Source organism: Delphinus delphis, chromosome 1 (genome assembly GCF_949987515.2).
Source record: "Delphinus delphis chromosome 1, mDelDel1.2, whole genome shotgun sequence".
Classification (NCBI taxonomy): Eukaryota; Metazoa; Chordata; class Mammalia; order Artiodactyla; family Delphinidae; genus Delphinus; species Delphinus delphis.
Genome location: NC_082683.1, coordinates 105,481,829 through 105,506,681, shown reverse-complemented (window position 1 = coordinate 105,506,681; position 24,853 = coordinate 105,481,829). Strand labels below are relative to the sequence as shown.

General features: G+C 40.4%; 1 protein-coding gene across 29 annotated transcripts in view; it reads right to left on the bottom strand.

Moving 5' to 3' along the window:
• Window positions 1–24,853, bottom strand: part of PDE4DIP (phosphodiesterase 4D interacting protein) — a 224,796-nt gene that overhangs the window by 77,890 nt on the left and 122,053 nt on the right. For 13 of the 29 annotated variants that reach the window (XM_060028050.1, XM_060028069.1, XM_060028078.1 and 10 more), the window contains exons 1-9: window positions 12,257–15,593; window positions 5,602–5,733; window positions 4,760–4,879; window positions 4,427–4,519; window positions 4,079–4,291; window positions 3,031–3,189; window positions 2,053–2,166; window positions 1,726–1,863; window positions 833–1,012 (exon numbers count right to left, since the gene is read on the bottom strand). In XM_060028050.1, the coding sequence (XP_059884033.1) occupies window positions 833–1,012; window positions 1,726–1,863; window positions 2,053–2,166; window positions 3,031–3,189; window positions 4,079–4,291; window positions 4,427–4,519; window positions 4,760–4,879; window positions 5,602–5,733; window positions 12,257–13,381 (2,274 nt within the window). In that variant the 5' untranslated portion in view covers window positions 13,382–15,593. Of the gene's footprint in view, window positions 1–832; window positions 1,013–1,725; window positions 1,864–2,052; window positions 2,167–3,030; window positions 3,190–4,078; window positions 4,292–4,426; window positions 4,520–4,759; window positions 4,880–5,601; window positions 5,734–12,256; window positions 15,594–24,853 lie in introns of those variants that run through there. The other 16 variants (XM_060028190.1, XM_060028207.1, XM_060028286.1 and 13 more) reach the window with 3 other exon arrangements.

Here is a 24,853-nt window from a genome sequence, read left to right as displayed (position 1 = left end):
CATAGAAGAGAGAGCAAGTATGATGTTTTATTCATTTTTGTTCCCGCAGATCCAGCATAGGCCTGGCACATAAAAGACTGTCAATACATGCTCAGTGAATGAACACTAACAATACAGAAAAAAATACTTAGAATGGCAACTTACATATTGTTTTCTAAAATAAGTCCTTGCCCTATAATGCTCAGGGCACATAATAACGTTAGGTGCGGATAAATGGGCACTCGGTTCATTTATCTCATTTATCTACTCCCGTTTGACTTTATAGGGGGAACACGAAATGATCAGCTGAAAAAAATAACAAGCACTGTATTTATTAGCATGGTGATGAAGCTGCTAGTTCTACACTGGAGGTAATACATGGGGGTTAAAACTGTGGAGCCAGATCGCCTGGGGTGCACACTGGCTCTGCCACTTATTAGCTATGTCACTTTGGACAAGTTGCTTCACTTCAGAAGTCTGTTTCCTTGTCTGTCAAAGAGGAATAATAGTATGTACCTCATAGATTTGCGAGGATTCAATGAATTGACGTCCATTAAGCTCTTAAGAAAGTGCATGACGCAGCATGAGCACCATAACAAAGGTTAGCTATTGTACTGTAGGTACATTTTCTAGATCTCATTAATTCTCACATAACTTCTTTGAGAAAGATAATTGTCCCCTTGAGTTTATAGGTATAGGAAAAAGAAGTCCCAGTGAAAGCCAGTGACCTGCCCAGAGACAGGATGGAATTAAAGACTTGGGTCGCCGGCCTCTCAGACCTCAAGAGTCCTAATGCAAGACTGAGATTATGTCATCACTAAACCAGCTGCCCTTAAGTTAACTAAATTCTTGCCTCCACTTCTTTGTTCCTGTCATGCAGAGATGTCTGTAGCTGCTGAATGATACTTTCTTGCTCCTTCTGCCAATGGCTAAATTTCGTTTCCATTTCTTCTTTCAGCCATTGGAGGTTTTGACAGCTGGCAGACAACTGTTCCACTTCCAGGCCTTTGGCCCTCAGGAGACTCTCCATACACTACAGTCACAAAGAAAGCAGCCACTAAGTCAAAGGGCCACCCCACACGCCTCAGCATAAACAGGAAACCTGATCCACCTTTACATTATCTCCTAAGTTATCTATCAATTTCTTTTGCAAAAGGAAAAAACGTAGTATCTAATCTAACAATGCCATACTAGTCTATTTGTTGCTTTTAGAAACTCTCATCTAGTCTGTAGAGAGATAAGTATAATGTATGTGTTAAATGAAGTACTTTGGAGGAAGTGAAGAACTTCAAGAAGTGTCAGATGGTTAGATATTTAAGCTCTAAAATAAATATACAAAAATAGCCCAGAGTAAATATTAATAAGAGAAACAAGTGTTCTGATTGTGGCTGTACACAGACATGTACATAATATTAATGAGAAAAATACAATATAATAGCTGCATCTGAGCAACATTTATATAAAAGTATATAAATATTAGCAAGGATTAGAAATAAATTAGAACTATGTATAAAAATCCATATTCACTGCCCTCTCCCACAAAGTTCACAGTAGAAGTGCTAAAACTTCTCACTCCCTTATGTATAACGACAGAACTAATGACTGCTACTTTTGTTTGCTTTTGTATATATATATTTTTAATAAAGCAAATATCCTGGTTTTCAGAAAATGATGGAAGGGGTGATATTTCAGGTTTAGAATCCAAGTGGGAGAGGGATACCAAGTCGTGACAGATTTTGCTCTTACCTGCATGGTAGCTTCATTGGAGGAGAGGATACCGCGCAATCTCTCTAAGTCATGATCTCGCTCTCTCACGGCAAGACAAAGTTGACGCAGTTCTTTTTCTTTTTCTTCTAGACTGGAGAACTTTTCGCCTATAGCCCGCTGCAAGCAAAGTCAGCATCCCAAAGCTCCACAAGAGTCACTATTCTGATCACTCTTATTCAATAAGATTCCAAATATAAAGGAATGGAAAACCAACTCCCAAAAGCAGCAAATTAAGTAAATACATTTCTGAAGTCCCCCTGTGGATGAAATAATCCACAGCATCATAAGCAAAATTATGGTACATACCTCTAGAGCAACATCTCTATCTTGTATTCTTTGCCGAAGCTTCTCAAGCAACATTTCATTTGCTTCAAGGGTTTTGTCCGAGTTATTTCGATACTGCAGGAGCTCCCGAAATTCCTAATGAAACCAAAAAATATTTTCCTTTATTCATTTATTCAGTATTAACTGAATTTCCACACTTTGTCAAGGAATTTGTGAGTGATTCGGGATAAAAAACAAAATGTGATCACTCTCAAGGGGAACACAGTTTAGCAGAGATGACAGACATACAGAATGTCAACTATTCTGCATCACATATACGCAGGTGTATACATATACGCATGTAGCAAGCTACTAGGGGAACGTGGGCTGCATTGCCTAACTCTGCCTGAAGGTGTCACTAAAGTTCTCACAAAAGAGGTTACATTTGCTCTGAGTCTTAAAGGACTAGGAGTTCCCCAAGAGGCTGTGGGGTATCTCTATCAGAGAAAAAAACTGGCACAACATATGTATACCATGAAAAAATCATATGCTTAGCGAAATATAAGGCATCCGGTGTGACTAAAGCTTAGAGTAGGTGGTAGAACTGATCAGTCTCTTCTTTGGTGCTCCATTTTTTCCTATAACTTTCATTTTATCGTCTATATAACTCTGGAACTTTCTGTACAGAGGTCTTCAGTGGGAGCAGTGGACATATCTTCTCTTCATTTTCCTCATACCTAGCCTAGTATCTAACTCACAGAGGTGCTTAATAACTATTTGCTGAATATTTATTGCTTAACTGTTTCAGGTCTGTATTTCTTGTTTCCTACACTTGCTGGTTAGCATCTTGGTCGACAGATTGTACTTTCTATTTCTTCTGAATCCTCCTGATTCCCACCTCTTAATGTTCTACATGTAGCAGGTACTCAACACAGGTGGACTAATGTTTTGAGATGATGTGAACATCAATTCCCGAGCTCTAGGAACCCAGTTGTACTTGAAATCATTCTGTGGACTCACCTGAAGCAGCTGCTCTTTGTGACTCAGACTGTGGTTGAGCTGCTGGATGTGTTGCTCTTGGGTGCGAATCTCATTGTATTTTTCAGCCTCCAGGGTATGAAGCTGTTGGCCCTTACTCTGCAATTCTCCTTGTAGCTGCTGCAAGGCTTTTCGCAATTCCTGAATTAAACAGATTCCCTTTTCAAACAATCTAAAATTTTCACATGGTCATTAGATATGGAGGCCTTAAAACTTTCAAAGCACAGAGAACAAAAAATAAAGTAGCAAAAAGTGCCATTCTTAAAATTACTCTAGAGATACTACTACACATGAGTCAGATATGATGTCGGAAATCATGGGAACCGTGGATGGGCGTAGGATGTAAATTTGATATTACAGTTCAATACTTATTTTTGGCTTAAAAATGATACATCTATATAAGTACTAAGTGAGACTCTGTTCTACCATAAACCTGGATCCTTTACTTTACAGTAAGCTCAAGGATACAACATTCCTACCTATCCTTTTAAATCTTAAAAAAAAAAAAAAAAGATGGCATTTGCTCTAAGCGAACAAGAAACCATTTAAGAATTATGTGTTTTAATTTTAAAAAACATACATGACTAATTGTGCACGCCATTCCTCTGACTTGGTTGTTCTTCCCACTTTTCTGTCTCGCTGACTCTTACCCACCCTTCAAGAATAATCTCACATATCTCCTCCTTTGTGAAGCTTTCCTGATTCCCTTCCCCGGTCCCTTGTATATATTCCTACAGGACCCCTATATGCCTCTTCTACAGTATTTACCACATTGAAATACTGTTTACGTGACTGTCTTTCATACGATATTACAAGTAACTTAAGAGGAATAGAGCCTGTGATATTCACCCTTGTATTTCCAGAACACAGCCCCAATACCTGGCACATGGTATAAGGGCAACAAATGTTGAGCTGAATTACTTAGATTAAGTAAGTGACTCAAGGGTTCAACACAAGCTATCCTTATAAAAAGTTACTATCAGGGCAAAGTCTGCATTTACACAGTGCCACAAAATGATTAATGATTTACTTGGTTATGTTTCCAAGAAGCCTCTTTCTGCTGTTCTCTCTCCTGTGCTGCAGCCTCTACAAATTGCACACATCGTCTGGCATCAGCCAGCTGCCGTTCTTTTTGTCGTACCACCCTCTGGAGCTTCTGTATTTCAAGCTGGCTGCAGAATAAAGCGCTCTGAAGGTCAAGCAGAGCCACCTGTTGCTGAGCTGGGGAAGTACCCTCTGAGTTCTGAAAGGAGAGTGAGAATCATCATCACAAGGAGGGCAAGCACTGAGCAGCCGACAAGAACAACAAGATCAACACTGTGGCTGCGAGTGGCACATGCTCAAGTGATGCCTCCTGTCCCAGGTGACCCTCACATACATGAAGTTGTCCAAGCTGACTTTGGTGCAGCATTTCTCGAAGCTTTACCATTGTGTCGTTTTGACCTTCGATCACCTGGTACAACTCCTCGGTCTGAAAACAAAGACAGGGAGTACCAAAAATGTTAGCGAGCTAAATATAAATTCCGTTATCTCGCCTGTACAGATTTTAGAAGCAGGACTGTTCCAAAATTCCAATTTAGATGACACTACAGTTTCTCTAGGCTAAGATCTGTTAGTCTGACAATATCCAATTCAACAAATTATAGAATACTTGTCTACTTTGATGGGAAAAATTGTTTCCTCATGGGTCCTTGACTGCCAAACATTTTACCTCATTTTCCCTGCTTTTCAGAGTTTCCTTGAGGTTTTGAATTGTACCATCTTGCTTCTGAGACAACTCCTGGGCGGACTTTAGTTCACAGCTCATTTCATTCAGTTTTTCTTGAAGAATCTGAATTCAGCAAAGAAAAACAGTTTGGTAGGTCAATGATTTCTTTTAACCTCAAATGCAACCATGAAGTCCTTCCTCAAATCTAGGTTTAAAGGATTTCTTAGGGAATATTACCTTATTAATTTTTCCCCACATAGCATAACCATTAAAGTCCTAAGTCAATCAGCAAGAGAAAGTAGCAGGACATGTGAAATACTTCTTTTAATACTCAATTGCTTCAATTCTCATGCACTGTGCTTTCTCTATGACGGCAGCCATACTGGGGGTACTGGTCCACATGAGTCACTGTGGACCTTTTACACGAAGACCAAGGAGCTTCTGCTATCTACTACAGGACAGGACACAAGGGTACACAAAGCCAGGAGCACAGCATCCCAAATTGTGGGAATTTTCTTCTAAGAAGGTGTTAAAACCCATGGGCTCTACAGGGGTAAGAAGTTAAACCAAAATCGAAAGCATGAACCTCTTGTCTCAGTGCCTTATACAGTTGAAAACTGCACTCATGTTTTATTATCAGACCTAAAAGGCACCAGAAATTCTGATCTGTGCAGAACAGGCTAAAATCTTGATGGGAGATACAGGAAAGAACTACACTTTTAAGAACATATTCCACAGAGCACCAGGCATACACAGTACCCATCTCCCAGGTCCTACTCGGAGAGGTTAACGCAGACCCAGCTAGAGCCAGTCACGTTCTCAAAAAACCCTGTGATCTCCGATACCTTGTTGGTGGCCTCTGTTTGCTGGATTTTTTCCTGGAGTTCTGTCAAATGGGAATCAGATACAGCCTGCTGAGTTGTACCGGTCTCACCTGAATTCAGCTTTGGTTGTCTGAGTAACTCTTCGGTCGTGGGCTAGGAAGAAGCAGTGAGACGATTAAGTTAAGCGTAGCCAACAATAAAGTTTATCTTCAAATGTCTTTGGCATCTTTTGCCAGAGACTTAGAAAACCAGCCTTGCTGAATGGCTTATCAGTAATTCCTGAAGCCAGTCCTGTTCCGCATTCTGAGTACTGATTCACTTCCTCTCTAGCTCCCCTCCCCACCTTTCTCTTTCTCTATTCAGTTAAAGCAAGTAATTCAGAGATTAAAAAGAAGAGAGGATTTTTTTAAATGCTTATGATGACCAAATATTTGCTTTATCCTATTTTCAATCAGGGAATTCAAAAGGTCAAACTCACACCATCCCTAAGGGAGAAAAAGTTATAGTTCAACTATCTTTCTTACAACATGCCTATTCACATTGTTGGAAAAATGGGTAGATTTCAAATATGGACCATATATTAGATAATAGTATTTAATCAATACTAAATTTCCTAACTTTGGTAATTGTACTGTAGTTATGTAAGAGATGTCCTTGTCTTTAGGAAATACATGCTTATTGAGCGTAAAGATGCATAATATCTGCAACTAATTCTCAAATAACTCAGGAATAAAAAAAAATGTGTCTATAAACAGTGAGAGTGATAAAGCAAACGTAGCAACATATAGCAACTGGTGAATCTGTGAGTTCTTTGTACTTCTCTTATGACTTCTCTAACTTTGAAATTATTTCAAAATAAAAAGTAACAAAAATTAAAATAAATTTTAAAATCCATAGGGTCTGGGAAGGAGGTATGTTTTATAGGAATATCGATTCACCCAAAAGATTCAGGTGAAAAAAAATCTATTTATATTTGGGATGATCAGACTAAGATAAACTTACTGAACTGTACCTAATATTCATTATGAGCTAAGATACAAAAATAAAACTTTAGCAATTCACTATGGCATTAAATTCCATCTCTTCTCTCCCTGCCTATCCCCCCTCCCTTTCTCCTGCACTCCCATTAGGGAAAATACAAATCCATTAGGAAGAGAAAAAAGGCAGCTATATTCATTTTTTCTTTACCTCACATGTTTAAGCTCTGATTACCACCTTCTAGGCAGTGGGGTTTCAGCTTACCTTAAACCCCTTCCTGACAGCAACTGACTGGAAGTATAAAGATTTCAGAAGAAAAATCTTTTCTATTCTTCCAGGGCTGTTCATCATTTTTTAAAACATCTATGAAGTACCCCCTAATATGCAAAGCACTGTGGGATTTGGAGTGGGGAGCTAAATGATAAAAGAACAAGGAAATACACTAAATATAAGCTAGTGACAAGCCCTATGCTATAAAATAGGAAAGCATGACAAAGTTGTTAAGTTACTTTAAAGTGGTTGATGAGTGGAAGGTCTCTATCAGGCAGCGTTTAAATTAAGATCTACATGACAAAGAACCAGCTCTGCAAAATAAGAATAATCTTATTGAGAAGAATAATCCAGGCAGAGGATCAACTAACGGAAAAGACCTCGGGTAGATATGCCCCTGGGAAAGAGAAAAGCCTACGTGGTTAGAGGAGCACTTTCCAAGAGAAATATAATATGAGCCACATATGTAATTTAAAATTTTCTAGTATCTTCATTGACTAAAGTAAAAATAAATAGGTAAACTTAATTTTAATAAAACATTTTCTTTGACCCAATATATTATACCTAAAATATTATCATAAGCATGTATTCAATATAGAAATTATCAAGATACTTTACATTCTTTCCATAGTAAGTCTTTAAAATTAAGGTTATACTTCACACTCACAGCATGTCTCATTTCGGACTAGCCACATTTCAAGTGCTCAGTAGGCACACAGGGCTAGTGGCGGCCTTTCTGGAAAGCACAGGGCTAGAGCATACTGGGCAAAGTGGATGGTAATACACGATGAGGTGGAAAGGCAGGGAGGGGCCAGATCTGGTGTACAGAACCTACATCGGAGGTAATGAAGCTGGATTTCATTCTCATTGAAATGAGAATGGACTGCAGGGTTTTTTAACGGAAAAGTAATCAATCATATTTAAATTTTAAATAGCTGCTCTGTGATGAATAGATTGTTGGGAGCACCAATAGGAATGGGAAGACCAGCTAGGAGGCTGCTGCAGGGGAGAGATAATAGTGGCTTGGATTATAGTGGTAGTAATGGAGGGAGAGAGAAATGGATAGATTTGGATATGTTTTGAAGGTAGAGTCAACAGGACTGGATGGTGAGACAGGGAGAAAGAGAAAAGTAGCAAGGATAATGACTCCTAGAAAAAATTGAGATATTTGTTGTTGTGGGTATAACAGGGAGCCTTGCACTGAAGCGATGTGAATTATGTCACACCATGGGAGAGGTAACTATTTTAATAGATATTTACAACAATTCTGACTGATAAATAATTTTATCATTTATTTAACGATAAAACATTCTCTACCAAACTTGCCTTCTTACTTCCTCGGTGTAAAACAAATTTCCAACAACATCTATTACAAGATATTTTTCAAATTTAAACTATAACAAGCAGAATTAAATAGCTTCAAGTTTTAAATGGTCATATTTAATCACTTTAAACCAAAGAATCTTAGAGCTGTGAAGGACACTTTATAAATTAGCCATCTGGTCCAATCCTATCTTACATTTGAGGAAATGGAGACTTAGATAAGTAATTTGTCCAAAGTTACACTGGAAATCAGGAAAAGGATCCAATTAAACCAAATGCAGTTAAGTTGGTAACTTCCTTTTCATCTTTATAAACCCATTGCCTACCATAATGCCTGGAATATTGTACGGACCAAAAGTTTTTGTTTAATAAAGTAAACAGAACAATAAAAACAAAAGCAAATTAACAAAAATAGGCCTGTCTCCTAATTCCCAGACCATTGCTCTAATCTCTCAGTGGTTCTCTTAGAAAAAGACCAGATAAATAGATAAAAAGGTAGATGTTTAATTTACGCATTTCAACATCAACTTTAAATCCAAAGGATGCCACAGAAAAGTACATAATGAGTCTGGATCTCATCTGAACCCATCCTGGCACGAATCATCACAGGAAACCCCTAATTTGGTAAATGTAATGTATTGACCTAAAGGCTAGAAGATGTTTGTTTCTTCTTTATTCATAATATTTTATTATTTTAAATCTCAGGAAAAAAAATTTCCTTTCAGATAAGTCTGCCAAAAGAGTACCTAGCAAAGTCCCACTGAGTAAACAGCTCATAATGAATCTTGTGAAATATCAAGTACATAAACCAACCACTCCTATGAAGATTTTGTAGCGCCTGAAATCAGTAATACTTGATTTGGTTGAATCAGTGTTAATCTCCATGCTATCAGTTACTAAAATCATGTTGTAATCATAATATAATTTTAAATTCAGTTGCTTTTGACTCAGGACAAATGCTTTTCAGCATCAGAAAAGAGAATTGCTTCCAGGCCTAAGGTTGCATAAAATAAGACCTTTAGGCTAAAAGGCAGTTATTTAGATCTTCTGGATTAACAGCAGTTTTCTTGACACTTTCATAGTCATAATAGAAAGTCACAGGGCTCAAACTACTATAATTTTCTATCCTATTGTTAGCAATAGGGGATACACAAGAACTATCAACTAGCATAAAATTAAAGGCCTAATCTTTCACCAGCATCTAATGCTTACCCCTTCCAAAGGGCCTGATCTGGGTTACATAGCTAAGCTATAGAGAGGGATAAATTTATCATAGTCATACAAGAGCAGACTCTGGCATTGCAAGGCTTGAAGCAAAGGTCTCTTACTCTCTGAATTTAGATAGAAAAGAAAACTGCACGTGAACCAGAGCTGAATTAATGTTTACCAAGGGACCACACCCCTTCTATGACAGCTTTTCTATTGTAGTTCAGGGCCAGACAATAAAGAAGGAAATTATCAGCTAGAATAAAGCTTCAAACCTTTCTTTAGATATTTGACAACCTTGGGTCTTCAGACATAAATTCTGTAGGAGGCAAATAAATCAGTTTGCATAAAGTCAGAAAATTAGTAAGCAGGAGAACTACACTGTTGCAGTTTTTCTTTAATATAAGAAAGAAAGAAGGAAAGAGAGAAAGAAAAAGAAGAAAAGCAACCAGGAGGCATTCTGATGGTGATATTTAACAGTAACCAGATTAAACAAAGGAATCAAAATGACCTTACAGAACAATCTCGCTCTTAGGATAAGAGCTTTTCTTCACATTTGTAGCAGAATTTAGCTAAAGGAAATTGTTTTTTCTTTCAATTTTTTCTTTCTACAAACTAAAAAGAGAACTATCAAAAACAATTTACACTTATTTCTATTCTATCCACATTTGTTCAGAAACAGACAAAAATCAGTCTGCCTTTGTCCCACTTAGATCTGCTTTTGCCATAAAGCACAACAGGCCTTAAGGTGCTTAAAAGTCAAGACTTAAACAGTAGATCCAGAATCCAAAACATACATTTTATCTACAAACACTTTGAGCCCAATTAATCTATTTCCTTCCACATTCTTAATTATTGGAGAAAACAGCACAACAATCAAATGCCATGATTCTTCAAGCTGAATGTTTTCTTCCTCCTCTCAATGTTTTATTATTCTACAAACAGTAAAGGCGGTAAGCCAGGTTACAGCAGAAAGGTCAAACACTGCTGTGTTAAAGGTCTGTATTTTTCTGATTCTAAATTTAGTGAAGAAAAGGGACTTGACCTAAAGGTACAGTTACCATATTTTAAATATGCTCATTAGGATGCCAGATTTCTTCACAGAATTCCTAAAGAATCCTCCTGCAATCCTTAGGGTATAGAAAGAAGGTCCTGCACTTAAAACAAGTATTTATTTAATTCAATGTACATAAGACAATGTGGTTTAATATACAGAATAAAAAGGTCTTGGCTGAGAATGGTTAGCAATCTTTGGCTCTGCCTGGGCTAAGTTATTTAAACCATGAGCTTTCCATACCTCTAAATTGAGAGACTGCGTGAGATGATCTTTAAGCTCCTTCCCAGCTCCAAAATTTTTTGAGCCCAGGCACCAAGAGAGTATTTTTAATTTAATATGGAGAAAAAACTCCTCTTGTTTTACCTGTAATTTTCTAAGTCTTCACCTTTCTACAATATTGGCCATATTTGAAAGGGGGGAAAAAAGGTTATTTCCCATCCAGCCTGTCCAAACTATTTTTAGATCCTAATATGAAAACACTATGTTTAATTTGTGACATCTATGTCTGCTCACAGAAATACTGTATTGTAAAGCCCAAATTTAGCTGTGAAGCTCAACGAAAGAAAAGGAAGCAAAAGAAAAGTACACAAGCGTTAGGCATACTAAACATTTTATACAAACGAAAACACGTTTTAAACTTTTGGATAGTCATATTTTTATGTAACACTTTAATATATGCTACTTCTGACAATTTTGTGCAAATTCAAAAATATTTCTCCCATTTCCTCTTTCTAATTGAGATGCAACTATTATACATAATAGAACTATTTTTTAAAAATTTCAAGTGACAATCAACAATTTCATTTAGAAACTCTAAGTTTCCCAGATGATGCTGACTGGTAGCAAGCTTTCCAAAAATGCCTTCTAGATTGTCCACCTTTGTAATGGTATCACTAGAGAATCTGTACCAAGTAGAACATGCCAGATGTTTCACAAAATTAATTGAACCTAGCATTTACTGTTGCTGTAGAAACAAAATAGCATCTGTCAGGTCCCTGTACTAGTAGCTGAATTTAAAAGGTTGGTATGAAATCAACTGGGCAGACATGAACAGCTCAGATTAAGATCAACTGTCATCTTCCAGTCATTAAGAAATTCATGAGTACAATGGATAAAACTCTCCTATCATCCGATAATGGATGAATCCCTACTTAATATCAAACTTCTTCAAACAGAGCTCAGTATACAAACTGGCTGTAAAGAGTTTTTGCCTTAACATTTTAAATGACGATACTTGACTGCCCAAGTCTGTTTTATGAGCGAGTCATCGTTAGTCCTCAAATGACCTCTTAATTTATTTTAAATATTGCCCAGATGTTACAATACTTTGGTGGATTAATAGGTTTTTCCCCAAACCTTTACCCTAAGCTCTAATCAGTTTGAGGCACACGTGCGATGAAAGGCTTAATGCTCTAGGGAGGGCTAAGTAGCAGAACTAACTCCCTTACCGAATAGGAAAAACATTCATAAATCTAAAAATGAAAATAAAAAAAGAAGGGGGTAGGGGATAGAACAAGGAAGTAAGAGGAAAGAGTTCTAGTGCCAGAAATAAGATTAAATGCTTTTTATAGGGTAAAGGTGAATTAGAAATCTTTCTCTTTTTGTCTTAAAAGGTGTGCAATTTTGATAATTAATGGGACAGCCAACAGATAATCTTATAAAGAGGATTGTGAAAAACAAATTATTTGAATGAATCACATTTACTAAAGGGGACACAAATGGGCTCAATGATTAATTTCCTCAAGTCTAGAATATTATTAACCTTCACCTAGACAGAAATCATGTGAAGCCTGAGGCGAGCTAACTTCAATCAGAAAGGCACTATGCAGCCATTTTGTATACCTGGACCCGAAGTGGCAAATAATCTTCACAGAGATCATCCCACAGCTCCTGGAGGTCTGAAATCTCCAAGGGATAACTCACGGATGTCTTGTAAAGGGGTTTCAAAGACCTGTTAAGGAAACCAGAACTAACTCCATCTGTCATGATATGGCCAGGCCTGGTTCCAGGTGGGCTGGATTTCACTGGAATAGGAAGCTTGCTCCCTCGGGGGCTCTGGATGGGCTTATAATCAAGACCTTTAATCATGCTAAGAGCTAGCTCCAGCTTGTGGTTACACATATGCTGTGGGGCCTGTTCATCTGAACAACAGTCACATTTTACAAGTTCCTTTGCACTTCTCTCAGGTTCCTCTTCCTTTTGCTGTGGAGGACTAGCCTGGACACTTGCATCCAAAGATTCCACAGAGGATCCCGGTGTCCCTTCTTCCATGCTTTCTCCATCTGGGGGTACCTTCACACTTGGTAAATCCGGTGGCCCAACCTCAGACAATGCTGGTTCTTCAGTGCAAATGCTAGTGGACCACCTGGTAGAAGGGCCATACGAGATACTTTTTGCCACTTTTCGAGGCACCTTACAAATGGCTTCATAGTCTGAATCAGCAACCCGCAAAGCTGCACAACCACGGCATCTCCTGGGTCGGTTTCCGGGGCCTTCCGAAGCATGACAGCTGTGTAGCTCCTGAGTCTGATCCTCATTTTCTACCCAGCACTCAAACCCTGAATAGGCAAAGTCCTCTTGGAGCAGTGCAGAGTATCGTACATCGGGTAAGCCGGAAATGTCAACCGTTCCATTCCCTGCCTTGGTCTCCGCGCCAGTGTCATCGTTATTCTTCCGATACATGCTAGCGATGCAGAACTTGAGGCGGTCCTTCTCCAGCAGCAGCTTCTGCAAGCGCTCGATAGAAAGGGCTTCGATCCGGGCAATGACGGTGTCGAATCTATAGATCCGATCAAGCATGAAAGCACACTTGCTGCAAGCAAACTCAGCTTTGCCATCCCGGGAGACATCCTTGCCCAGGACGTGCGACAGCAGAACCTGGAGGTTGAGCTTGGATGCCGTGTGGAAGATCCAGCGCCGCTGGTTTCCGCACAGCTCCCGGGCACAGATCCTGCAAATCTCCTTCATCTTCCCTCCTGCGGTTGCCGAGCTTCCCTGATGCGGCTGCTGCTCGTTGATCACTCACTAGCGCTTGGTTGCGTTCCGTCTCCCGCCCCGGTGGCCTCCGATAGGCATGGCACAGCCCGATGGGGTCCCCACTCTGCAGAGGCGCTTCGCTGCCACCCGCGCGCGGGCTCTGGGTACCAGAGTGGTCAGCCCCGCCCCTCGGGGAGGGGGCGGGCGAGGAAACACTTCGGGGGCGGGATGCTGAGTGACATCAGCGCAGGCCGCGCTGAGAACCTGCCATGTCTCCTCCAGCTGTCTCTCCCACCAGCCGTGGTGTCCTCAATGTCCTCCCTTTCAGCTGGCTGGGTTCGCGGTCCACAAGCGGCCGCCCGCGGCTGACGCAAAAACTCAGAGATTGAGGATCAGATTTCAAGATGGCGCCAGAGGCTCGGCGCCTGCGGCCTCCGGCAAACTCCTCTGGGAGCCGTAGTCCAGGAGGCCGGCTCCTCGTTCTGCGCATGCGGGGTGGCGAGCGCGTCCCCTCGCCCCCAAACGACTTAGTGCTGCTCGCGGTAGAGCACAGACCTGGCTAGCAGTGAGTACCGGAGTGGAGAGCAGGACGGATGCCGACCTCTGCTAGGCCACTTTTATCTGCTAAAATTTCACCCCCAAAGCGCACTAGTTCCCTCACGGATCCTCCCTTCCGCCCTTGCGGGATGTCCCAAGGCTCTGCTTGGGGAGGAGAAAGCCGAATCCCCTCCCCCTCTCTCCACGGGTAGTGCCACGTACTCTGGATGGAGCAGCCTGGCAGCGCCACTAGGTACCGCTGCGCGCCGCCTCCCTCCCTCCTGCAGCACTCCCCTTCCTCTCCCTACCCAGTCCGGTGCCTGGATTAAAAGGCCCCGGGTCTTCACAAGCGGCCGGGGAGAATGGGTTGATAAACCGGAGGTGGCAGGTAGGGCGGATTTGAGGAGGCTCAGTTCAACCTCCCCCTCGACTGTTGGGAGCACCTAGAAAAGAGGACAAGTGTTTCTCTCCTCGTGATGTTGCGGTTGAGTTTAGCAGTCCTGGATGATTTGCCCTTTTTTAGAAAAGAAATCGAGAGAGGGCACAAAGCAGTCACCTGAGAAGGAGTCCAACAAAAGCCACATGAATGCAGCTGGTTAACCAAGATTTTGATGATAACAGAGAAAATGAGCTTTTTCAAGAATATAGACACCTGAGAGTAGATTGCCATCACCGAATCCTCTTTCAGGTTCAGGTAGACTGTAGGCCTTATTTTGGGGGTGGGGAGGGAAGACAAACACGAGAACAAAAGGCCTTATTTATCTGAGCAAGAGTCCAGAGTATCAGAGAGTGCTGCTGTCTGCAGAAGTGGAGCTGGGAATTTCACTGACTTCAGTGAGTATCTTGTCTTATTCAGCATCATCTAGTAGTAAGTCACCCAGCCTTGGGTACAGAACTTAGATTGCACACAAAGAGTGGAGGGAAGCTGGAGCTCTCTCTAGGTGGAATCGAGGTGTCAACGTCCGTTTATAATAAACAGTTCTCTCCCTGGCTTGAGAGATATGCAAACTCCAGATGGGAGGAAAAACAGTCCCACACAATCATCTGGAGTTTTCCCAGAGCAGGACGTTTCCCAATTACAATAATGCCAGATTTCACTAACTTGACTTTGTGAGATAATAAGGCCAGCAACAGTCAAAGTATTTCTGACCCTCATCTCCAGGGCACAGCCCATACTCCTGAACCTGGAGACATTCAGATGCCTTCGATGAAAGCCCATAATTAACCCCCAACTTCTTATTGAGCATTAAATGAGATGATTTGGGGGAAGTGCTTTAACAGATTTTGGCTCATATCATGTCAATAATAATAGCTAATATTATTATTTTAATATAATGCAATATTTTAAAGTAATTTTAAAGCTTTACGGGGCTCTGCACACATAAAATTGTATCACTCTCTTATTTAATCATCAAAACCTTAGTAGCTCCATCGTGAGAGATTAGAACAGCCCTTAGAGCTTTGGCTTTAGTAGGCTACAGAACTTTGCATCTGTGATTTCACCTAAAGAGGCATGTTCTGGTCCCAAAACCAAGAATGTAAAATAGAGTTCCAAGGGCTTCCCTGGTGGCGCAGTGGTTGGGAGTCCGCCTGCCGATGCAGGGGACATGGGTTCGTGCCCTGGTCCGGGAAGATCCCACAAGCCGCGGAGCGGCTGGGCCCGTGAGCCATGGCCGCTGAGCCTGCGCGTCCGGAGCCTGTGCTCCGCAAGGGGAGAGGCCACAGCAGTGAGAGGCCCTCGTACCGCAAAAAAAAAAAAAAAACAACTCACTACAGGTGCATTTTTGCCTATCTCTAGGTATTATCTCTAGGTATATGAGCTTCAGAGTCAGAAGAAATTAAGTAACAATCGTAACAATCTTTGGAATCCATAGTGATCTATAGAGAGGCAAGTAGTTTCTGGCCTGCCAGGACACTACCCTAAAGAACAGCAAGGACTCAAAAGTGCAAAAAGTGCAAATTAAGACATTAATCAAGGCCTCATCTTTGAATGTGGATGGGAGCCACGTTTTCCTATTGGGGAAAATGCTAATGAAACAAAGTAATTAATGAAACAAAGTGCTCCTGGGGAGCAAACTCTAAATAATACTTTGTATTATTCTGTTTTCCTTAGTAAGATTTTGCACCTGAACTGTAGTCTCTAAACTTTAATGACAACATATGGGTAGTTGGTATACAAGAGCAAGTCAGTACAAATGGAGAAAAGGCAACTTACTATTGAAGAATACGTTTGTAAAGAATATGTAAGTAAAGATCAACATACTGAAAGAGCTATACATACATATCTAGGCTTCCAACAGATAGAAATAGATCACTCAACAATCAAAGAAAATTTGAAGACAGCACTCTTCACTCCCAGAGAACATATTTAAAGACAGTATCTCAAAACAGATAGTAAACTAGAGTACTAGAACCACTCCTAAACATGATCATTTGGTATTATAAAACTAAAAGATCACTTTTGTACAGATCAATTGAAAATAAAAATTAAAAAGTGAAACAAGGAAAATTATGTGATAATAAATTCAGCACTTCATGGTTTATCAATATCATCTTGGTCAAGATTTTGTATTTAGTCAACACTGGCTATCTATGGGAAGGCAAGAAAATGGGGAGCTAAACAGCAACATTTACTTTTTTTTTTTTTTTTTTTTTTTGCGGTATGTGTGCCTCTCACTGCTGTGGCCTCTCCCGTTGCGGAGCACAGGCTCCGGACGCGCAGGCTCAGTAGCCATGGCTCACGGGCCCAGCCACTCCGCGGCACGTGGGATCCTCCCAGACCGGGGCACGAACCCGCATCCCCTGCATCGGCAGACAGACTCCCAACCACTGCGCCACCAGGGAAGCCTGCAACATTTACTTTTATTCTATATACCATGTATCATTTGAATTTGGGGCAATGAATGTATATTCATATATTATTTTTAAAATGTTTTAAAATTAGGAAATATTCTATAGTTAAAACTAAGAATTGTGCCAATTTAAGGCACTTATATCAGAGTCTGAGTGGTAAAACCTGAACCCTAAAAAATGAAAACTTTTATAATATGTGATAAATATATATATGTGGACAACTTATATAAACAGAGGTTCAAGGGGATATACAAGTTATTAGTGATTATGTCTGGAGAGTAGAACTATGGATACTTATTTTCTTCTTTCCTCATTTGTATTCTAAAATTTTCTATAAGCATGTATTGATTTTGTGATAAGAAAAAAATGTGTTACTAAGAAGAAGATAGGATAAACACATTTTGATATGTTCATATAATATAATATTAACCATCAATAAAAAAGAATGGGGGGCTTCCCTGGTGGCGCAGTGGTTGAGAGTCCGCCTGCTGATGCAGGGGACACGGGTTCGTGCCCCGGTGCGGGAAGATCCCACATGCCGCGGAGCGGCTGGGCCCGTGAGCCATGGCCGCTGAGCCTGCGCGTCCGGAGCCTGTGCTCCGCAAGGGGAGAAGCCACAGCAGCGAGAGGCCCGCGTACCGCAAAAAAAAAAAAAAAAAAATGAACTCTGATACCCACAATATGAATGAATCTCCAAAGCATGTTAAGTGAAACAAGCCATTTAACTATATCCTGTGTGATTTCATTTATTTTGTCTAACAACTTAAAGTCTAACCATTTCTATAATGATAGAAATTCAGAAAGTGTTTATGGGGAGTGAGGATTAATTGCAAGGGAGCACAAAGGAATTTTCTGGGGTGATGAAAATGTTCTATATCTTGTTTGGGGTGATGATTATATGGATGTGTACAGTTTTAAAGCTCATTGAACTGACTGCTTATCTGTAGATTTTATATGTTAGTATAGTTCAATTAAAAAAGATAAGGAGTAAATTAGTATAAAAATATGTATTACCCATAAAGTTTTAATCTGAGGGATTTCTTTCGTGGAAAGTAACCCCTATAACTTTATCATAGGAACAGCTTTGAAAATTGGGAAAATATAGCTCAGAAGAAATTCTATAAAAGGCCCAACTGCGACTTCAAAACATCATAGTTCCTATCCATATGAGTGTTGGAAAATATTATTTTATATACATTTACGCACCATACATTTACGATTGAAGCAAAGCATGTTGTTAAGGTGGGACCTAGGGCTTTTGTGATGATTTAGAATAGGATGATTACTTCTAAAACTTATCAAAAGTTACATAATAAAGGAAAATCTTACTGAGAACAGGTTTCATATTATGATAAGCGATAATGAGTTAAACAAATGATTCATTTTATATATCAGCAGTTTGCCCTCAAAATGGATTGATAAATGCATTCACAAGCACATATTTGCTGTCTATCCTAAGTCAAATCACTTATATCTGGCCCTTAATTTCCTAAGCTACAAAATAAACATGTTGAATTAAACAGTGGTTTTCAACCTTTGGCATGCATCAGAATCACCTGGATGGCTTGTTAAATGGTAGATTTAACAAGTTTCTAATTCAGTTGGTCTGAGAAGGGGCCCAAGAATTTGCATTCCTAAGAAATTCCCAGAGCATGCAGATGCTGCTGAGAACCACACTTTGAAAACTACTGAATTAGAACTCTCTTAAAGTGTATTCAGACAAATGTCAGCCAAACGATCAGAAGGTCTGCAGATAAATGGAAAAACCCATTAATGAAGAACTACGTACAAAATTGTTGAACTTAGAGAACTATATGCCCATTTGGAACAAGATTCCTAAGTATTATTATGGTAGGGATCTTTTGCACTATCTCTATTTCGATCTCTAGATTTGAGGGCCCAGGAAGATTCTCTTCGAACCGTACTTTTGTACTCCCTGTGTCGTAGTGTTTCTAAGACCTAATTCTGGGCTGGGAGGGAGTTTCCAAGAGGTGAAAAATCCCTATGTCCCAAACCAGTTGTATTAGCTTTCATTATCCTAGTTATGATGTTGGAAATAGCTGTTCTAATTACTAAAAACTATGCCACAGGGGGTGGGGGGAGTGATTCTGGCAGAGAAGCAAAAGCAGATGAGGAAATGCAAGAATATCAAAGTAAAGCCAGTTAGGCTTTATGGTAACACCACAAGCATGTTCATGATTTCCCTCTGTTGGTTGGAAATCTTTAAGAAGCCAGAAACAATCATGCTTTGCATTAATTAATAGCACAGCATTTCAAAACACTTGTTTTAAAACTGGGAGATTTCCAGTTCAACTACAGATTGCTATAATATGGTTATCAGCAGAATTGATTTTAAAATAGTAAACACTGCAGTCTTTCAAGTTATTAAATATCCACAGCTGTTTAAGTGAACTTCAAAATATTTGTTAATCAACTGATGAGCAAGAATTTATGCAAACTCAGTTTTTGTTTTGTTTTTTTTCTCTGTCTTCAGAGAGCTTTCAGTTTAGTTGAAGGGGAGAGAATGTGCATGCTACAATCAGAATAACTGATTGGTAAACTAAATGGTACCGACAACTTCAATGTAAGTGCAGAAAAAGTTAAGTATGAGCTGATACAGGTGAAGGAGGCAAGAGTGGGACTTGAGATGGATCTTAGAATGGAGGAAGCCAAGGAAAGGACTCCAGAAAAAGAAAACAGCATCCTCAAAAGTCTTGGAAGTTGGGTTAAATATGATGCTAGCCTGTCAGTAAAGGGAAAGATTTTGTGGGATATCTGAGTGGCCAGGTGCATCCTACTCTATACATCTATACATACACTCTGTACATCTCAATAATTACTCATTCAAAGAAAATATATGAAGGGCCAACTGAAAGCCAGACACTATGCTATGGAGGGAACTGGCAACTAGAATTTGCAGGCAAAAGAATTTGGACTTTCTGTTATGAAGTTAAGCTAAGAATGGCATGATGAAAAGTTTGTTTTAGGAAAATTAGACAACAGGATGGCTTGGAGTTTCAGGGACAGGTTTTGGGATGGTTACAGGAAGACCTGTTAAAAATCCATTGCCTAGGGCTTCCCTGGTGGCACAGTGGTTGAGAGTCCGCCTGCCGATGCAGGGGACACGCGTTCGTGCCCCGGTCCGGGAAGATCCCACATGCCGCGGAGCGGCTGGGCCCGTGAGCCATGGCCGCGCATCCGGAGCCTGTGCTCCGCAACGGGAGAGGCCACAAAAGTGAGAGGCCCGCGTACCGCAAAAAAAAAAAAAAAAAAAATCCATTGCCTAGAGACCATGCTTCCCAACAAGCCACCACAATGAGAAGCCTGCACACCTCATCGAAGAATAACCCCTGCTCACTGCAACTAGAGAAAGCCCACGCGCAGCAACGAAGACCCATCGCAGCCAAAAATAAAGTTTAAAAAAAATCCATTGCCATTATTCACATGTGAGATAATAAAGGTCTGGTATAAAAATGGAAAGGAACTGGTAAATATGAGAGTCATTTTGAAGGAATGAGCAGCAGGACTTGATGACATATATGCAGAGAGGATGAAGGGAAAAAAAAGTTAAAAATAGAGATAAAGTTTTTGGCCTGGAAGACTGGTATAAAAAAATTGCCTAAACAAACAGAAATGTGGGAGTTGAGTCCATTTGCAAAACGATAATACAAAATTTGACTTGGGACATGCTGTATTTAGGGGACTGAGGAAAAAACTAAGTGAAAAAAACTAAGTTGAACTCTTCCACAATCAAAACACAGGTGAGAGGGGGACAGAGTTTCAGGAATGAGAGGGGTAGTTAACATTGTCAACATCTAGAGAAAGATCAGGAGAGATGAGGTCAGGCATGCCATTTTCTACAATAGGGTAAACTTGTAAACTAAGGAGCTGTTACCTTTAACTCCTCAGAATCCTTCCCTGTCAAGACAAATGCTAAATTCTTTTTGACTCTATTTCCAAACATCTCTAGTGTGTTCAGAAATGTTGTTTTGCATTTTCCCTACACTGTCCTTTTCAGGTTCTTAAAACCTGAAACCTGAACCATGTCACACAGCTTTAGAAGCTTACCCCTCTAATCATCCTGTATACTATTTCTAGAACATTCATAGTAAAGATCCATAATTGTCCACTACCTATAGCACGAGGTCCAAAACTCTTAGTTTGGTATTTCAATATCTGTACAAAAAGATCCTAATCTACTTCTCTGTCAGCTCATCTCACATTTCTTCTCTAACCAAATGGTGACAGGGTAAATTTTTGGATATAGATATGTTACTTGTATACCCCTACCTACCTCTTTCCTAGTCTGATGGTAAGGCCCTTAGCATTCCCTTGACTTGGGAGTTTTTGCAGAGCAAAGAACGGAGATCGCCTGAAGTCAAATGCATTTCCTGACTTGGATAAAATTCTAAACGCACTTTGAAGATTAAGCCAGGTATCCCAGTGGGAAAGAGAAGAGAGTAGTGTCTTTGAGGTCAACAAGAGAGGAGAGGGTGAGATTTCACCCCAGATGGGAAGAGACTGGGGAGGGGGTGAAAGAGTAACAAGGACCCACCTCCATTATCAGTGCCCTGCAGAAGAAGCAGGACCTGTGGGGGAGAAGGCACTGGGTGACTTGGAGAGGCTAGACTCGAGGTCAAGGGGCTCCATAAAGAGTCCAATGTAGCAAGCAGTTAGGATTAGTAGAACTGTATGTGCTGGGGCGGGGTGCTTCAGTGGTGGACCAATGATCAGAGTAGTCTCCTTGATGCTCTGACACCTGATAAAGCCCAGGGACCTTCACCTTCACATAACTGAGAGAGTGGGGAGGAGGAATAACCGAATGAATGGAATTTAATTTCCCACCAGCCTGATTAGGATAGGGACTCAGGGTAACATTAAATTGATTTAAAGAAAGTAACTGTGATATTTCCTGCAAAACTAAATTTGTGAATTCAGAGTAAGTCATACCCACTATGAACTTTTGGTAGGTGTTCAATGAGGGTCAGTCCTAGGCCTTTTTCACCTCTATTCTCTTTCAATATCATCTCATCCTTTTCCACCTTTATATGAGTAACTTCCAATATGTATTTGTGATATTGTGATTTATAATATATATTTGGTTTGTCCCCCTTTCTGGCATAGAATCCTAAAACCCTTGGAATTTCTTCCTTTTTTTTTTTACATCTTTATTAGAGTATAATTGCTTTACAATGGTGTGTTAGTTTCTGCTCTATAACAAAGTGAATCAGTTATACATATACATATGTTCCCATATCTCTTCCCTCTTGCGTCTCCCTCCCTCCCACCCTCCAGGCGGTCACAAAGCACCGAGCTGATCTCCCTGTGCTATGCGGCTGCTTCCCACTAGCTATCTACCTTACATCTGGTAGTGTATACATGTTCATGCCTCTCTCGCTTTGTCACAGCTTACCCTTCCCCCTCCCCATATGCTCAAGTCCATTCTCTAGTCCTTGGAATTTCTTAAATGATGAGAGTGATAAAGGTGTTTTGTTAATAAGGTGACTTTTGGAATGTCACTAGGACACTGGGGGGTTGGGGGGGCGGGGCTTGGCGGTAGTGGCCAGAGGAACCAACCATGTGATTAGAGGGTTGGAACTTTCAGTCCCACACCCCAATCTCCAGGGAAGGGAAAGGGGCTGGAGGCTGAGTCAGTCGACAATGGCCAATGAGTCAATCATGCTTTTGTAATGAAGCCTCCATAAAATTCCAAGAGGACTGGGTTCAGAGAGCTTCTGGGTTGGTGAACATGGGGAAATTCAGGGAGGTGCCTGGTGAGGGCTTGGGAGCTCCTCACTCCTTCTCATATTACCTTGCCGTATGCATATCTCCCATCTCTCTGTTCCTGGGTTATATCCTGATACAATAAACCAGTGATCCAGTAAGTAAAATGTTTCTTTTAGTTCTGTGACCTGCTCTAGCAAACTAATCTAACCCGAGGAAGGGGTCATGTGAACCTCTAAATTTATAGACAGTCGGTAGTACATGTAACATCTGGACTTGTGACTGGTGTCTGAAGTCCAAGGAGGGGTTGTTGGAACCTCTAACCTATTGCTGGTCAGAAGCACAGGTGATAAACTGGGATTGCAACTGTTGTCTGAAGCCCAGGGGTGGGGAGGAGGGGGAGAGGGAGCAGTGGGAAGGCTGTGGAGGCAGTCTTATAAGACTGAATCCTTAACCTGTAGCCTCTGATGCTATCTCCAGGTAGACAGTGTCAGAATTGAGTTGAATTCTTGGACACTCTGTGTCTAAGAATTGCTCGGTGCTGTGTGGGAAGTGTCCCTGCTCTCAATACATGTGTTGGAATTGGTGTTCAGAACCAGTAAAAGAATATCTTTATTCCAGAATTCTCCTCTGAGTTCAACTCTCAAATGGCCAACTACCTATTTGTATCTGCACCTGTATGTGTTAGGGACATCTCAAAATTACCCCAGGAAAGATTGATTGACGTCTTCTCCTTAACTATAGTGCCTCCCCCTCCTTCCTCCTAATTCTCTATTAAGGATCAGGGAACTATGGATTGTGGGCTCAACCTGACCCCCATCTATTTTTGTAAATAAACCTTATTGGAACACAGCCATGCCGAGTCCTTCATGTATTGTCTATGGTTGTTTTTGTGCTGCAACAGCAGAAATCTTATGGCCTGCAAAGTCTAAATTATTTACTCTCTGGCCTTTTATAGAAAAAGTTTGCTGATCCTTGCTCTTTTTTTTTTTCCAATGTATTTATCACAGTTTGCAATTATTTGTTTGATCACGTGGTTATTTAACTAGCTCCCTTATTAGAATGTAAGCTCCCTGAGGGGAAAGACTCTGCCATGCTTATTCTTACTGTTTCTCCAGCACTTAATTTCACCACTGTCTGGCCATGGTAGGCACTCAATAAACAGTCATGGACTGGATTACATGAACGGATGAATGAATGAATGACTTATTATATCTTAAAATTTTATTTCGTTCTTTTGCCTTAGCACAAAACTTCCATTCTTGGTTACCCTCTAGTGACCTCATATCTTAATAGAGTTCCATAATAGTTAGTCCTCTCACCTTCTTTCTCCTCTACTCACTCCTCCTTCCAGACTAATCTTCCTAAAACAGATCTCAGATATATCACTTTCTGGCATAGTAACCTGGAGACCTAATGACTTACCCACAATCATAAACTTCTTGACCTGCCATCCAAGGCTCTCTGACTCTAGTATCACCCTATCTTTCTAGCCTAAACTCATTGTCCCCCTGCATATCCTCACTATTCCAACTACTGCTGCCTTACCTGGAACTTCCCTACCGCTCTCTTATCTTCTTGTAATGTTCTTTCCCATTACTACCATCTCCTCTTGTCAAAATCCTAACCAACCTTCAAGTATTTTCTTTAAACTGCCTCTCTTAATCCCCTCAAAAGACATCTTTCTCTTCTTTGACCTTCCAAAGCACTTTTTATTCCTATAGTAATATGTGTGTCATTTTTCCATATTGCCTTCTTCCCTAAAGGGCTGGTAAGCTCCTTAAGAAGAGGAACCACACTTTACTCATCTTGTTCTCTTCTGAGGTACTTTTATCAGTATGTTCCTAGATCTAAGTAAATAATCATTGAATGAATAAATAAATTGATGCCTAATATTTTTTGTCTTATTAAAATCCTACTCATTCCTTACAGACCAGAGTCTTCACGGCCCACCCCAGCCCCTGATTTTTCCCTTTCTCTCCTGCCTTGTATTTTGTTTCCATCAGAGACTTTCTTACCTTCCAATTAGCTTGTAATCCCTAGAAGTCAGAGACTAAGCCTTATGTCTTTGTCTTCCTCTTCCTTCACCTTACAGTACCTGTGCAACTGTAAATGCTCAATAAATAAAGCTATAAAGAAGCCCCTCTTTTCTCCATCTGATAAAGTCTGTTTCTGAGACATGTTACCAATGAAGGTTTGCCTGGGAGACCGTGACGTTGAATGAGGATTTGTAAAGGAGTCTCCAGCTTCAATATTCATCAGCTTAAGAAAGGGATATTGAAAAGCTGCTCTAAAAAAACATTCTCCTTACATGACGTTGGCTGAAGCTGCCTGAGCTGCTAATCCCTG